Genomic DNA, 15,595 nt, shown 5'->3' on the forward strand with positions numbered 1-15,595 from the left:
GAACTGGAAGGAAAGTGCATGGGGCAACAGTGGTGAGAGACGGCAAAGCCTAAGGGGAGAGACTCTTGATCAGGGATTCTTACCTGATCAATGGCCGGGATGACACTGTACAAAATTGCGCATGTACATGCACTGTTTAAGGAAAAGGCCCAGAGCTCCATGAAATTCTCACAGGGACCAAGACCCTCTCACGTACTAACACTCTAAGGATAAGGCCTCTAACTTGAACATTAAATGAGAACAATACCTGCCACATCCAAAACATACAAATACAAACACAATGATTACAGGTGATGAGTGCTATGAGGAAGGCTTGTCTACCCAAGCAGGATGTCTGCCTCCACCAAGAGTTCGGGAATGATCACTCCCCGATATTCAGGCTGCCAGCTCTTATGACCATAGAGAGAACCACAGCTGCCCCTGACTCCCCAGGAGACCCTCCAAGACCCACCCCCCGCCCCCCACCCCACAACAGGTGGAGGATGAGACTACATGCTGACCACAAGATGTAGACCCCAGACAGGTTGGAACCAGGAGGCTAATGATTAAGCCTCCTGAAACACAATCCTTGGTTCGCCACCAACCAACGAGAACGAAGTCATGCCCCCTGCAGCCCTCACCCAAAATGTTGTCTTTAAAAACTTCCCTGGCAGTTCCCTTAGTGACACAGTGGGTTAAGGATCTGGCGTTGTCACTGCTGTGGCTTGGGCCACATCTGTGGCCCAGGTTCAAGTCCTGGCCTGGAAACTTCCAAATGCCAAGGGCATGACCAAAAATTAAAAAAAAAATAAAATAAAATAAAAAGCCTTTCCTCAAAGCCATCAAGGAGTTCGGATCTTGTGAACATGAGCCGCCCATTCACCTTTCTGGGTCCTGCAATAAATGCTGTATTTTCCTTCAAAACAAAAAAGATAAAAAGGTATATCTACCTCAACCAGAGACGAGAAAGACAGGAGTGAGAGAAGGCTTCCTTAGACTCTGACACAAGAACAAGAACAGGAGTCAGCTAGACGGAAACAGCAGACGATGAGAATGACGCAGTTAAAAGCACAGAAGCTAAAAGAGCACCATATCTAAGGCCCTGTGAGTTCCTTCAACGTACTGGGTGAGGTGGAGAAGCAGCAAGAAACGAGGCAGTGGAAAGAATGAAGTAGGTGCAGGTGACTCAGAACCAACCAGAACACTAATCATTCCCACAAGAGATGCTGATGGCCTGAACCAGGGCAGCGGCTGTGAGAGGTGGGCGGGGGTGGGGGGGAGTGTGAGAGCGGTTCTGCAGCCAGAATTGACAGGATGTGAGGGAAGATCTGAGGGACTCCCAAGCTTGGGGGACTGGGTGGAGGGGGTATCGGCTGCAAGGACACACTTTACAGGAGGCTTCCCGACCCCTCAAGTCAGAGCTCCTCTGCCCTCCAATGATTTACCATGGCCCTCAATGGTTTCCTTTGGTGCATTAGTGCAAAGCACAATTACCTATTATTTATTCGCCTTCTGCTCTATAAGGCTGTACCCTGAGACCACACCTTCTGTGCTCTCTGATGTATGACAATGTCCAGCAGAGCAGCCAGCATGAACCTGGTGCACAATACATGCTCAATACATGAAGTGACTGGCCAACAACATATCTGTGCTACCACACTACTAAAACCTACACCACAGCTTGTGGCAGGAACGTTTTAATAAGAATCAGCAAAATAGGGAGTTCTCCTTTGACACAGTGGGTTAAGGATCCAGCACTGTCACTGCAGCAGCTTGGGTCACTGCTGGGGTATAGGTTCAATCCCTGGCCCAAGAACTTCCACATGCCATGGGTGCCCCCCGACACACACTCCAAAAAAAGAACTAGCAAAATATGGTTAAATTTTAACCAAAAAGATTTTAATAAGATTATCCTATACTAATAAAGCAAGAAAACAATAAAATGCCAGCTCTACTGAGTAATCTGGGAAAACTTCTACAGGTTTATAATCATTTTGCAGGCTCCAGAATTACCGAAATCACTATTTCCCATTAAAATCTTTACCTTCAGTTAATCATGTTATAATCATGTAATAAAAGGTTTGTTTTTTTTTGTTTTGTTTTGTTTTTTCTATACGGAGTAAGTCATCTTCCCCAATGATACAGTATGAAAAAGAACCAGTGGAATGAAACTTCCAGAACAAGTAAATCCATACAAACCCTCAAACTAGTGGTTGCCCAGGGCGGGGAGGAAAGGAGGTGGGGAAATGTGCAGAGACTGCTTAAAGGGCAGGGGTCACCCTCTGGGGTGATGAAAACGTCTTGAAACCAGGTAGGAGTGGCAGCTGCACACACTCTAAATAAACTAAAGTCACTGAACTACAGACCCTAACATGGTTAACAGCTAATTTTATGTCATGTGAATTTCACCTCAATAAAAAAAATGTTATAAGGATCAGTATAATAAAGAAAATGAATGTTTAAACCATGTTTTTCAAAAAGGCTTTAGGGAGTTCCTGTTGAGGCACAGCAGAAATGAATCCAACCAGTAACCATGAGGTTGCAAGTTCGAACCCGGGCCCCGCTCAGTGGGTTAAGGATCCGGCATTGCCGTGAGCTGTGGTGTATGTCACAAATGTGGCTCAGATTTGGCATTGCTGTGGCTGTGGCGCAGGCCAGCAGCTACAGCTTGGATTCGACCTCTAGCCTGGGAACTTCCATATGCTGAGGGTAGGGCCCTAAAAATAAATAAACAAATAATAAAGGCTTTAGAATGGCAATATTTAAAAAAAAAAAAAATCAGCAACTTTGCCCACAAACACTTTTGTTCAAGAACACGCTGAAATGTCCTTTAATCCCAAATGGGTAAGGCATTTTAACACTATAATTGGAAACACAAGGTCAAAAACTCAAGTTTCCAAGTTTTATTACTTAAATTTTTACTCAGTAAATTGGGAACTTTAAAATGCATGTTCTCATAAGCTCATTGGGACAAATACAGATGAAGTTCTTAGATAAGCCCACAAAATCCTATTTAATCTGTATTGTAATCATACTGGAGAAAAATATAGTATTGATTTTTTTTTAAAGTATATACATTGCTTATTTCAAAAAAGGACTTGAAGTGACTGTGAAAAATAATGCATTGGAAAACTGGAAATAAAATAGGAAAAGATAAATGAACATGTTTAAAATGTATAGGTGTTCCCATTGTGACTCAGTGGTAATGAACCAAACTAGTACCCATGAGGACACAGGTTCCACCCCTGGCCTCGCTCAGTGGGTTAAGCATCTGGCGTTGCCGTAAGCTGTGGTATAGGTCGCAGCAGCAGCTTAGACCCAGTGTCACTGTGGCTGTGGTACAGGCTGCCAGTTACAGCTCCAATTCAACCGCTAGCCTGGGAACTTCCCTATGCTGAGGGTGCAGCCCTAAAAAGACAAAAAAAAAAAAAAATTATATTAAGGTATGAAATTTTAATCCGGTTTGATCTGAAAAGACAAGACTGAATGAAATCACACATTAAATGAACAACGCCTGTCAAAAAAGACCACATATTATATGATTCTATTCAGATGAAATGTTCATAAGAGGCAAAATCTAGTGAGACAGAAGACAGATTACTAGGTGCTTAGGGTTCGACAGGATGTGGAGGTAGAGAGGAGGATAACAAAGGAAACTTTTTCAAGGTGATGAGAACACGCCACATGACTGTGATGATGTTTGCATGGATCTAAATATACAAAAGACTGTACACTTTCAGTGGGTGAACTGTAGAGTATGTTAGGTATGTTTCAATATGGCTTTAATAAAAAACAAAACAAAAAAAAAGAAGAGAATGAAGAGGTCTATCTACAATACAAATCCTGGCAATTTGCAGAGATTTAAAGATGACATCAAGTACCTGACAAGGATGTCAGTTTCATTTCTAAATTTGTTGCTTCCTTTCTCTTACCACTAAGGCTTTACAACAACCAGATTCTAACTCACAAAAGAAGTAGACAAAAAAATCTGCTTATATTACCTGAGTAAATGTGGGAAAGACAGGCAAGACTCCGTGGAAACAGGGCGAGTGGAGAAGAGGCAGCAGGGGCTGAAGGAGGAAGAAGAGGTTCAAGGAGGGGCCGAGAGCAGGAGGGAAAGGACGAGCTGCAGCTTATAGAAAACAGAATGGTCTCAGGCAGAATTAACTGAGCTGCTCCTTCACCTGAGGGTAAACAAAGACTGCAACAGAAACTGGTGAGGCAGTTCCCTGCATGGCCATGAGAGGGGAACGTGAGTCCAGGCCGGTCAGGTTGCTTCAGACTCTTGAGATGGGGGTAACCGTATGGGGCAAGTACTGTGCAAACAGTCCTTGACAATGCATGTGGAACATCATCAACTCCAGTCTCTAGGACTACCTAGAAATGCCCTTTCACCAAAATGTAAATAACTTATGCACAGTCTTCTTAGAAGTTATATGTCATCGATACTTAAAATAAGTTAAAAAGGAGTTTCTGCTTTGTTCTAGAGGGACAAAGAAAGAGTATTATAGAAAACAGCACCTTAGATTCATACAGTGATTCCTGACAAAACCACTAAAATCATGTTCATGTTCATCTTTATTTAATGCCTATGTACCCATGGTTGTGTCAAATGATGCAAAAGATAAAAGGTAGAAAGCAGGACTCAGCATGCACAGCCTCATAGGCTCATTATAAAGTTTGGTCCTCGCTCTAGAAGGAAATGGGAGCCACAGAAGGGAGGAGCAAAAGGTCTTGGAGTTTCTGTCGTGGCTCAGAGGACACGGGTTCAATCCCTGGCCTCGCTCAAAGGGTTAAGGATCCCACTTTGCCGTGAGCTTCAGTGTAGGTCTCAAACATGGCTTGGATCCTGCATTGCTGTGGCTGTAGCACAGGCCAGCCGTTACAGCTCTGATTCAACCCCTAGCCTGGGAACCTCCATATGCCACAAGTGCGGCCCAAAAAAGACCAAAAAAAAAAAAAGAGCAGTGGGTCTGAGGAAAGTTGGGGGACTGCAAACACCCAGATCAAGTAAAATTCCTCCAAAGGGAAGATGGGCATCTGAAGAAAAGTCACTGGTGGTCTTCCAATTTAGGGGAAACCTGAAAAGTTACATGTCCCCCAAATCACCTGTCAGAGGCTGGGCAATCCATCTTACAGCTTAGGGGGGAAATGGCATCTAAGCAGGTTAAGAAGGAAGGAAACACTTCTTACCTTTGGACTGCTGGCCTGAGGAAGAAAGGCTATAGTGTAATTTAATGGTATTCTCCTGAGGTTTTTGTATTTATGCTTAAAAATCAAGCATAAAGTCAGCACGTACAAATATGGTATACAAGTTAATCATGAAGATACCATATTTTACACAAAAGGGGTATTTCAAATCAATAAAATCTGATTTTTAATTTGAACCTACTATATGATTATTCTTTCGAAAGACCAACAAAATTTAATAGACGCCCAAGAGATATTTAAAAATTACACTTAAGAGAAAATTAATGTATTGAAATTGATTGAAAGAATTGGACTATAGCATCTACATACTGCTATCATACTAACTGTATCTTGGTGCTTTGGTGAAGAGGGAGAAGACTCATTTTCAGGATAGCAGGGTTTTGAGGCAGTTGGAGATTCCTACAAGAAATAAGTAATGAAAAATGTTACTCTATTTTATATCATTATATTTCTCCCTCTACTCACAGTGGGAGGGCTTAATAAGGGAGGCTAAGAAAAATTCTTCCCTAGTTATTTCCCTTCTATATTAGCTCTGAAACTAATATGGTACAGATGTGAAAACTACAGATGTCACAAAGTTTATGACATACGGCCTATTTCATACCAATTACAGTTAAATTTAAATACCTCATATGGAATTACTCAAAAGAAATGATGCATGATGCCTTAAAATCATGATGTTGCATCAGCCTGAACTAACCGTATTTAAAAATGGTAAAATCTGAACATTTGTGGATAAAAATGTAACAGTCGGAGTTCCCACTGTGGCGCAGTGGAAACAACCCTACTAGTATCCATGAGGATGCAGGTTTGATCTCTGGCCTTGATCAGTGGGTTAAGGATCTGGAGCTGCTGTGAGCTGTGGTGTAGATCATAGACATGGCTTGGATCTGGTATTGCTGTGGCTGTGGTGTAGGCTGGCAGCTGTAGCTCCGAACTGACCCCTAGCCTAGGAACTTTCATATGCTTCAAGTGCAGCCCTAAAACGCAGGAAAAAAAAAAAAAAAAAGGAACAGTCACCACACTGACTTGCTCTTGGTATGGTAGGTATGCGTACCAGGACATTAGACAAGGAATAGTCAAAGAACTACCTGGTAACTGCCAGAATGAGAACTTTATTTTTGTCAAGAGCTAAGTAAGATATTAAATTGCTATTAATGTTTAATGTAATTTATAGCTAATTTTCCAATTATTAGAAGTAAAAGAGATTTTTTTTAAATGCAAAGAAACCTCAGATTTACAGATTAATGACTCACCAGAAAAAAGAAAAATATTTTAATGTCTAAGTCTAAAAGAATTATAATAGGAGCAAATCAATACCATGCATTTTTAAAGCAATTTTTCTTTGTCAATATTAAAACATGGTATGTGATGTCTACCACAGACGTTTTTAAGACTATTCATGGAGCACAAGAATTAAAAACTTTTCTTGGCCCAATAGGGAAGTTCCATTTAAATTTTCTCCATTCTCCCAGAGGCTCTGAAGAATTTTAGAAGAGAATTAGAAAAATCACATGCTAATATTTATTATTAGTTTTCCTTAAAAACCAAATAATTTCTTTGGACATTCATCTTCACATCTGTATCACTGACTCTTCTACATATGTGAAATTGGGTAAGGTACTGTTGATGAGCCTAAGAATTTGTATGAAATAACAATACAAAAAATATTAACATCTATTCACTAAGAAAAAAGTCTTCAGGCTTACATCCTATACAATTTGTAAAAAAGAGAAACTAGGTAGCAGTGAAAGTTTACAGAGAAAAATCTCTGAAGGGACAACCTTAAAATCAAACATCTAAGGCCTACACTACACATGAGAAAATATTAAAGTCGTATCAAATATATCTTTATAAAAAGAAATTACATTGAATGTCCAAATCTCAATTTAGCCTCATTTAATTACTTTTTTCTGACAGCTTCAGATGGTTCACTTTTCAATTTCTTGACTTCTAAAAGAATGTCTACAATTAAAACAGCCTGAGAAAAGAAACATGTGATGACCCATAAACTAGAAAATAATTGAATAAAATGAATGGTAATTATGACTTATTTTTCATAGCATTATCAGTTCTACAGAAATGAAAACCACAGCAAATAGAGTAATAATATTAACACAACAATTACAATTATTATAAACAGAAACAACTTTACATATATAGTTATTTATGTATATTTATAAATGCATATGCATATACATATATAGCTTAAATGTCTACAAGTAGCAGGTTTTAGTAAAAACCATACACAGGCAGAAACAAACAGATGCACACATGTGTGCACACACGCACAGACACACCTCCTCCAGGTTGTCTGGCAACTAAATTAGGACCTATATCATCATAACAACGTTTGCTACACAGTATTAGGTTTCTTCAATTACATTTCAAGTTATATGATAAGGTGATTTCACCCCTACATATATTAGCTAGTTTGTTCCGGTAAATCTTAAGAACACATATATTAGGTGATGATATAAGAGTCTACGTAGTGATGTAATTACTCATGATTCCACTTATAAAGGTGGGGGGCGAAACATTTCTACCCAAAATAAGTAAATCTCTGGTCTCGAGAAATCATGCCCTCGCATTCTGCAACAATTAAAGGGAAACGATATGTAATAAGAACTTCAGGCCAGTTATTCTAACAATAGACTGAAAGTGAACCTCAAGAAAGATTATTAAGGAGAAAAAAATTTTAAATCTACGTTACCAAATATCTTTTTTGTTCCAACATGAAGAGGCAGTGGAGTTGGTTCAAAAATGGCTTTTGCACTAGAGCATTCATGACATATGTTATAGCAGCTTTCTAAATACACTGAACTGTAATCTGGTTCTTAGAGCTAAATGAATTTTTCTATCAAAATCTCTAGGACTCTTATCTTCCTGGGTTAATCTCAATGCTAATATATTTTTAAGCATTCTTCAATAGCACAGACTCCAGAATTTCATTCCTTTAATATGTCATCTATACTCAACCATAAAACAGCCTTACCAACAGTAATTAGAAGTACTTGGTTTGGAGTTCTCATTGTGGCTCAATGAATCTGACTGGTATCCAGGACGACAAAGGTTTGATCTCTGGTCTCGCTCAGTGGGTTGAGGATCTAGCACTGCCGTGAGCTGTGGTGTAGGTCACAGACATGGCTTGGATCCTGCATTGCTATGGCTGTGGCGTAGGGCGGGCAGCTACAACTCCGATTTGATCCCCAGTCTGGGAACCTCCAATATGCCTCAGGTGCAGCCCTAAAAAGACCAAAAAAAAAAAAAAAAAAAGTGACCTGATTTGACTAAGATATAAAGGAACTACAGACTGGAAGTAACCAGGCATATTTATGCCTCAGGAGACTTCATCCTGTTTGCACTAACATGCCTAATTTGTACTAATTTCCTATTCTACCCCCAAAATGAAGTCACAATGTAAAGATGTAACTCACAAGGAAGTTCAAAATTTTATGGCTTTTCCAATTTCATGTTTGCATCAAATTTCATCCCCTATTTAAGAGCGAATGCTATGTTTCTATTGATAAAAGGAGCACTTTGTGCAGAGAGCACTTAGAAAAAGAGTGGGTTGGGTTCCAACCTTCCCTGGGCTGGAAAAAGTTAATTAAATGTCTTTACCGTTAAACCTTTTAGAGACTGGAAACAAACAATAACAGATATGTGACTTTAAAATATTATAGAAAAAAAAAAGTGTCACCTACTAGGTCCAAATATATCACAGTACACATCACTATGCCACACATAAGTCAGTCCATCATGCAAAATTCAAAAAATCTCAAAACCAAACCTTACTCTGGGATGACTTGATACGACATACAGTAAAAGAGCAGTCACCAAGGTATGAGATTCAGTTAAGGAGAAAATAAAATAATGAATAAATAACTTGCCAAATTTCTCAAGAGATGTTTTTAAAAAGTCCTACCTTGTCATTGGTGTCCAACACAATGGTGCTATGTCTCCACTTTGTTAACACTATCGGTTCTTGCAGCCGCCTGTCCAGACTCCTACTTTTAATTATTTCTCTTTGCTGCTGAGATGAGGCATTATACTAGAGAAAACAAAGTATACCTCATAAATAACAGAAATAAAAGTGGAATCTAAACATGCTGGCTCCAAGTGACACATGGTGTTAGACCATGTTCACCCTGTGACACTAACATGGGTTTGCTCATCTCTGACCAGCATCGAAGCACAATCGAAAAGATCAGATTTCAGGGTAGGAAGGGGATCGAGTGAATGCTTCATCTTTGGCCACTTAATCTCCCCAAGTCTAAGTTTTGGCAACATAAAACAGATATAAAAGAAGTAGAGGTATAAGAATTAAACAGTATAAAAAGTGCCAACTGGTGCCCTAATAGGTTCTCAATAAATATTTGTAATTATCATTTATAAAATGAGGTCATCAGACACATTCATTTTTTAAGGTTCCTTCTACTTGGAAAATACAAATGAATGCAATTTCTGGTTTAGGTTTTTAAAAATGATGCTTTCAGGATTTCCCTTGTGGCACAACAGGCTTTGGATCTGGCATTGTCACTCCAGCTGCTCATGTCACTGCTGTGATGAGTGGGACTTCATGCTGAGGGCACAGTCAAAATAAACAAACAAACAATAAAGTAGATATACCCCCAGGCCACTCCCTATCACATCACTGCTCCCTTCCTGAAAAAAATTTAAAAAATGCTTTCATACACAGCAGTATTCCCATATTTCAAGGGAGTTTTATTTGTTTTTACTTTTTCTTTCCACTTACAAGCCAAACACACTATTATTTGTTTTTCTGAAGTGGTTAAGACATAACCAGGTTAAAAGCTTAGAGATGGCACTAGTTCAAAGACCTATCGTCAACATATCAGTTGCATACAAAGCCAAATGGATATTACATATAAAATTAAGAACATGTTTATCAACAAGGTATTAAGTCTTGCGTTTGAAATGTCAAGTAAATCACCAAGCATAAGCATTTGAAAAACATGCAGTTTAAGAGTTATGCTGTTTTATACAGGGAACTTTAATAAATTTAGAGTAAAATGACAAAAGAAAATGTATCTACTTTTTAAGGGATACATTCTTCTCCTGAAACCAAAGGACACTACCTAAGAGATACTTCTCTAAAGAGCCCAGTTAATGTTAAATTTTAATGACTCGTTGTAATTTCAGTGAAAATTACTATATTATATATTATTAAATTTCCATATTATTACAATTATAATGTTTTTAACATTAAAAAATCTTCCAACATCTTTCTCCACAATATGCCATTTCTTCACTTTCCAAAATGAGTCCAGACAGTCCACTAAACTGTTTCCCAAAGCTGTTACTTTGTTTTTCATATTAAAATTTGCCAAAACCAGGCAGTCACATATGGGGATGTGTTTTTCATTCATTGTTGGTTAACAAACAGCAATCTTAAAATGTATCACAGAAGTTCACCAAGGGATCATTTCTAGAATGAAGAGAGATGAAGCTTAAAAATACTCCCCCCCCCAAAAAAAAGTCTGTGCTGTAAACCACTGAGTAAAACTACACCCAGTTATTACACTGCTGTGTTTTCTCTTCGGTACCATCACCATGAGCAATAATTAAAATGTGTTGTTGCGTGTAAGCTTCAGTATGAACTTTAATGGATATCCACCCTAGCTTTTGAGCTTTTTATTTTATCACAATTGTCTGGAAATCCTTTCCACAGGGCAACAAAAATAACGTAAAATTAAAATAAGTGATAATCACAATTTTAAAAGTGCTAATAGTTTTACTAGGCAAAGGAATGTTCATAAAAGCAAATAAAGCATGAATTAAATGTCAGATATAAAATCTAGCATAGCAGAAGACAAAGAAAAATAAGAAAACCAGTTAAAATACACACATACACACATGTAGTTAAATGAAATGGCTAAAACCTAACCTTTTAAAAAATCCTCTTAAAAGCCACCTTTTTTTTGTTTAAGAATTTTAACTGTATTTTTATTTGACTTATTTCAAACATCAGAAAAATAACGGCAGGAGTTCCCGTCATGGCGCAGTGGTTAACGAATCCGACTAGGAACAATGAGGTTGCGGGCTGGATCCCTGCCCTTGTTCAGTGGGTTAACGATCTGGCGTTGCCGTGAGCTGTGGTGTAGGTAGCAGACGCGGCTCAGATCCCGCGCTGCTGTGGCTCTGGCATAGGCCAGTGGCTACAGCTCCCATTCGACCCCTAGCCTAGGAACCTCCATATGCCACGGGAGCCACCCAAAGAAATAGCAAAAAGACAAAAAAAAAAAAAAAAAAAAAAAAAAAAAAGAAAGAAAGAAAATAATGGCAACTATAATGAAAACCCGCTACCAAGCTTCAGCACATATAAATGAGACCAGTATCTTTTCATTTTTAAAAGAAATAAAACATTAGCATCCTCTGAACCCATCTTCCAGATTCTCTTCCTTTCCCTCCCTCCCAGCAGTACCACCTAATTCAGTATTCATTATCCTCATGTGTTCCACACCTTAGTTAATATATACGTATCTATAAACACTATTACCTGTGGGGGTTTAAATTTTATATAAATGGAATCCTATCACATGTATCAATCTTCAATTTGCTTTTTCATATTTTTATTAAAAAACAAACAAACACAACACTGCATCTAAGCTTGTGAGTATGGAGCTCCAAATCATTTATATTTCAATTCTGTGTAATACTACATCATATGTAGATGCCCCAATTTCACCATTCTGTGACAAATGGACATGTTTGAGGTGGTGGTATTAATTACACTCCTACCAGAAGAATATTATGTTTTGCACTGCCCTACTTGGTACTGTTGAGTTTGTATGCATTCATGTATATAAAGTGAATATGTGTACATACACAAACTTTTTAAAATCTGGAGTTCCCACTGTGGTGCTGTGGGTTGAGAATCCAGCCGCTGTGGCTTTAGGTTGCTGTAGAGGTGTGGGTTCGATCCCCAGACCATTGCAGTGGGTTAAAGGATCCAGCATTGATTGCCACAGTGGCAGCATAGGTTGAAGCTGCAGCTCAGATTCAATCCATGGCCCAGGAACTTCCATATGCCACGGGTGCACCCGTTAAAAAAATAAAGGGGGGGAGGAATCTATCTGAAGGGTGAAATGCTATCTTGTTTTCATTTTCCTAATTACTTGTAAATTTGAACATCTTTTCAAATACTCACTTCATGTATTTCCTATTCTCTGTATTGCTTAGTCATATACTTTGTCTATTTTCAACTGGCTTCTCTCGCACTGATACGTGCAGAAAGAACCGGAAAGTTCTTTACATATTTTGGATTCTAAGCCATTATAAGCCATGTGAGTTGAATGTATCTTTTCCTTGTCCAAAGGTCACCTCTTCCCCTTTGTGTATGGTATCTTTTGTACTAAAAGGTGTCCTGCTGAATTTTACGGAGTCACACGGAGTCACATCTGTCAGTCTTTCCTTTTACAGTTCGTCCTTATATAGTCTTGTTGAAGAACTCCATCCCCTCTGAAGTCAAAGATATTCTTTGACATATCATTCTACAGCCTTTAAAGTTTTGCTTCTTGCATTTACAACTGTCACCTACTTCTAATTAATCATTAGGTGTGAGGTAAGGTCAAGATCGACATTTATTTCATTTTTTTCGTGTGAATAACCAATAATCTTAGCAACACTTATTGCACAGTCCATGCTTTACCCCTTGACTTGTGATGCCACATCTGAGCTTTCTATTATGTTCTCTGGTCTACTTCTCTAAACATCTGCGCTTACCACACAGCCTCGTCACTATAGCAGGAATCCCACCCCTTCCCTGTCCCCCTGTCCCCATTCTCCCTACTCAGCAACAGGCCTTTATTTGCAAATAAAAGATAGCAGCAGTTAAAAAAAGAGGTGGAGGGGGACAGGTATATGGAAATGCAGTGAATTTACAGATCAACATGGACACTGTTATCCAAGTAAATCCAAGATCATGATGGTATATGGCATCGTTTCAGGTCATCTTTCATGTCCCTCAATTGTGCCCTCAAATTTTCTTCATTAAGCCCTTACGAACCTTTCAGAGGCATATTCTTAGTTATGGTTCTTCTTGCTGTTGCTACTATAAAGAATATCTTTATTCCCATCACATTCTCAAAGAAACTTTTTACTAAAGAAATGGGTAGTTGTTAGGTTGATTTTGTGTCCAACAACCTTGCTAAACTGTCATCAGTTTTGAGTTTGCCATGTCTATTAATCTTCTAATGATCAAAAGAACAATTTTTATCTTTCAATTTTCTTTCCCTTTTACTATTTTACTGTTGAATAGAACATTGATGGAAAAGTTATAATCTAGGTCCTAACTCTACTGGAAAAGCTTCTATAATTGTACCCTGAAGTATGAGATTTACTGTAGATAATCTGATAAATAACCTTTAGCATAATGTAAAATATCATCACATAGGAAGTTATTTTGTAGAAACATATAGCTGGGTCATGGGTTTTTTTTTTTATCATTTCTGAAAATCCTTTAATAGCTGTGTTTAGACAGTTTACATTTAATGTAATTATGTCAGATTCAAGTCTGCTATTTTATTTCCTTTTTTTTTTTTTTTTTTTTTCCCCTAGGGCCACTCCCATGGCATATGGAGGTTCCCAGGCTAGGGTCTAACCAGAGCTGTAGCCACTGGCCTACCCCAGAGCCACAGCAACACAGGATCTGAGCCATGTCTGCGACCTACACCACAGCTCACGGCAACGCCAGATCCTTAACCCATTGATCGAGGCCAGGGATCGGACCCGCAATCTCACAGTTCCCAGTCAGATTTGTTAACCACTGAGCCATGATGGGAACTCCCATTTCTTCTCTATTTTATCATTCCTATTTTTCCTTCCCCGCCTCTCTGTGGACTTTTGGGTAGTTTTTACTATTATAGTTTAATTTATCTATAGTTTGTGGGGGTTTTGTTTTTTTTTTCTTCTTAGAGCCATATCTGTGGCATATGGAAGTTCCCAGGCTAGGGGTCCAACCAGAGCTGCAGCTGGGGAGTAGATCTGAGACACATCTGTGACCTACACCACAGCTCACAGCAACACCAGATTCTTAACCCACTAAGCGAGGCCAGGGATTGAACCCACATCCTCACAGACACTATGGTGAGGGTTCTTAACCCACTGAGCCAAAATAGGAATTCCTAAATTTCTTGAGTCTCTCTTGTTACAGTTTTTTTTAGTGCTTGCACTAGGGATTACAATTCACATACTTAATCTCTCACAGTCTATCTATAGCAACATTTTACTATTTCAACTGAAATGTGGAGACTTTACCAACATTTCCTATCACATTACTCTGTAGTTGCCTGAAATATCATTTCTGCCTACAATGAGTACTTCTTCAGAAATTTTTTTTTTCAAAGTCAAGCACAATTTTTAAAACTAAAAACAAAAGTCTTCTCAGATATTCACCCTTCCCATTGTCCTTTCTTCATTCTTAATGTTCCAAGTTTTCTTCATTTATTATTTCTCTTCTGTTTTAAGGGCTTCCTATAGTAATTCTTTGAGAACAGGACTGCTGGTAATAAATCTCTTAGTTTATTACTTTCATCTGAAAATATTTCATTTTACTTTCATTCCTGAGGATATTTTTGCTGGATGTACAAATTATGTGTTGACAGTTTTCTCTTTCAGTATTTGTAAAATGTTAAACCACTTCCTCTGGCTTCATAGTTTCTGTTAAGACATCTGCTGCCATTCAAATCCCTGTGACCCTACAGATACTGCTTTGTTTCACTGAGCTGCTCTCAAGATTTTGGGGGGAGGGGGGGAAAGGGAAGTCTTTAGTTTTCAGAAATTTAATTACAGGGTGTCTGGATGTGGATTTCTTTTGGTCCATCCTGTTTAGTGCTTAATCTGCTTCTTGAATCTGTTGGTTTGGTTTTTGCCAAATTTGGGGTGTTTATAAACATTGTTTCTGCAAATATTTTTCAACCTCACACTCTTTTTCCACTTCTTCTGTAACTCTGATGAGACGACTGTTAGACCATCTGTGTTTTCCCACAGATCTCTGAGGCTCTGTTCATTTTCTTAAAATGTATGTACTCCACCTGGGACCAGGAGGTTAGCCTGGCCTGTTCCTCTCATGGAAGTGCAGAGGTGAAAGAGCAAGCCCTGATCCACAAGCCCGATTCAATACTATGTTTGTGACACATTGCTCAGGTCCCATCAGTGGAAGTCATATGGTCACATGACTAAACTGGATTCAGTCATGGTAGAAGCAGAACAACGCACAGCCACCCACGGCAGGAGGCCACTACAAAGGTAGGAGGCACACAGCAAAGGGCACTGATAAAGGAGTGGGTAAAGGACAGAACAGATCCAATGATACAATCTGCCACTGTATGCAATCTCGGTTTTTTAATCTTTTGATAGCTTTTAAGACTGTCTCCCACTATTG

General features: G+C 38.8%; 1 protein-coding gene across 22 annotated transcripts in view; it reads right to left on the reverse strand.

Annotated features, from left to right (window-relative positions):
- The window catches only part of ARHGAP12 (Rho GTPase activating protein 12), a 118,612-nt gene that overhangs the window by 34,371 nt on the left and 68,646 nt on the right, over nt 1–15,595 (reverse strand). For 5 of the 22 annotated variants that reach the window (XR_014817834.1, XM_021064804.2, XM_084980089.1 and 2 more), the window contains one exon: nt 9,116–9,241. Coding sequence is in view for 21 of the 22 variants with exons in the window: in XM_021064804.2 (XP_020920463.1) it covers nt 9,116–9,241 (126 nt within the window). In the remaining variant the exon portion in view is untranslated. Of the gene's footprint in view, nt 1–83; nt 253–3,980; nt 4,050–5,499; nt 5,590–9,115; nt 9,242–15,595 lie in introns of those variants that run through there. The other 17 variants (XM_021064801.2, XM_084980086.1, XM_013980220.3 and 14 more) reach the window with 5 other exon arrangements.

This window comes from Sus scrofa, chromosome 10 (assembly GCF_054392235.1).
Source record: "Sus scrofa isolate SSC_HxYL_T2T_F1_AM1 chromosome 10, Sscrofa_HxYL_maternal_Yorkshire_Landrace_v2.0, whole genome shotgun sequence".
In the NCBI taxonomy this organism is placed as follows: Eukaryota; Metazoa; Chordata; class Mammalia; order Artiodactyla; family Suidae; genus Sus; species Sus scrofa.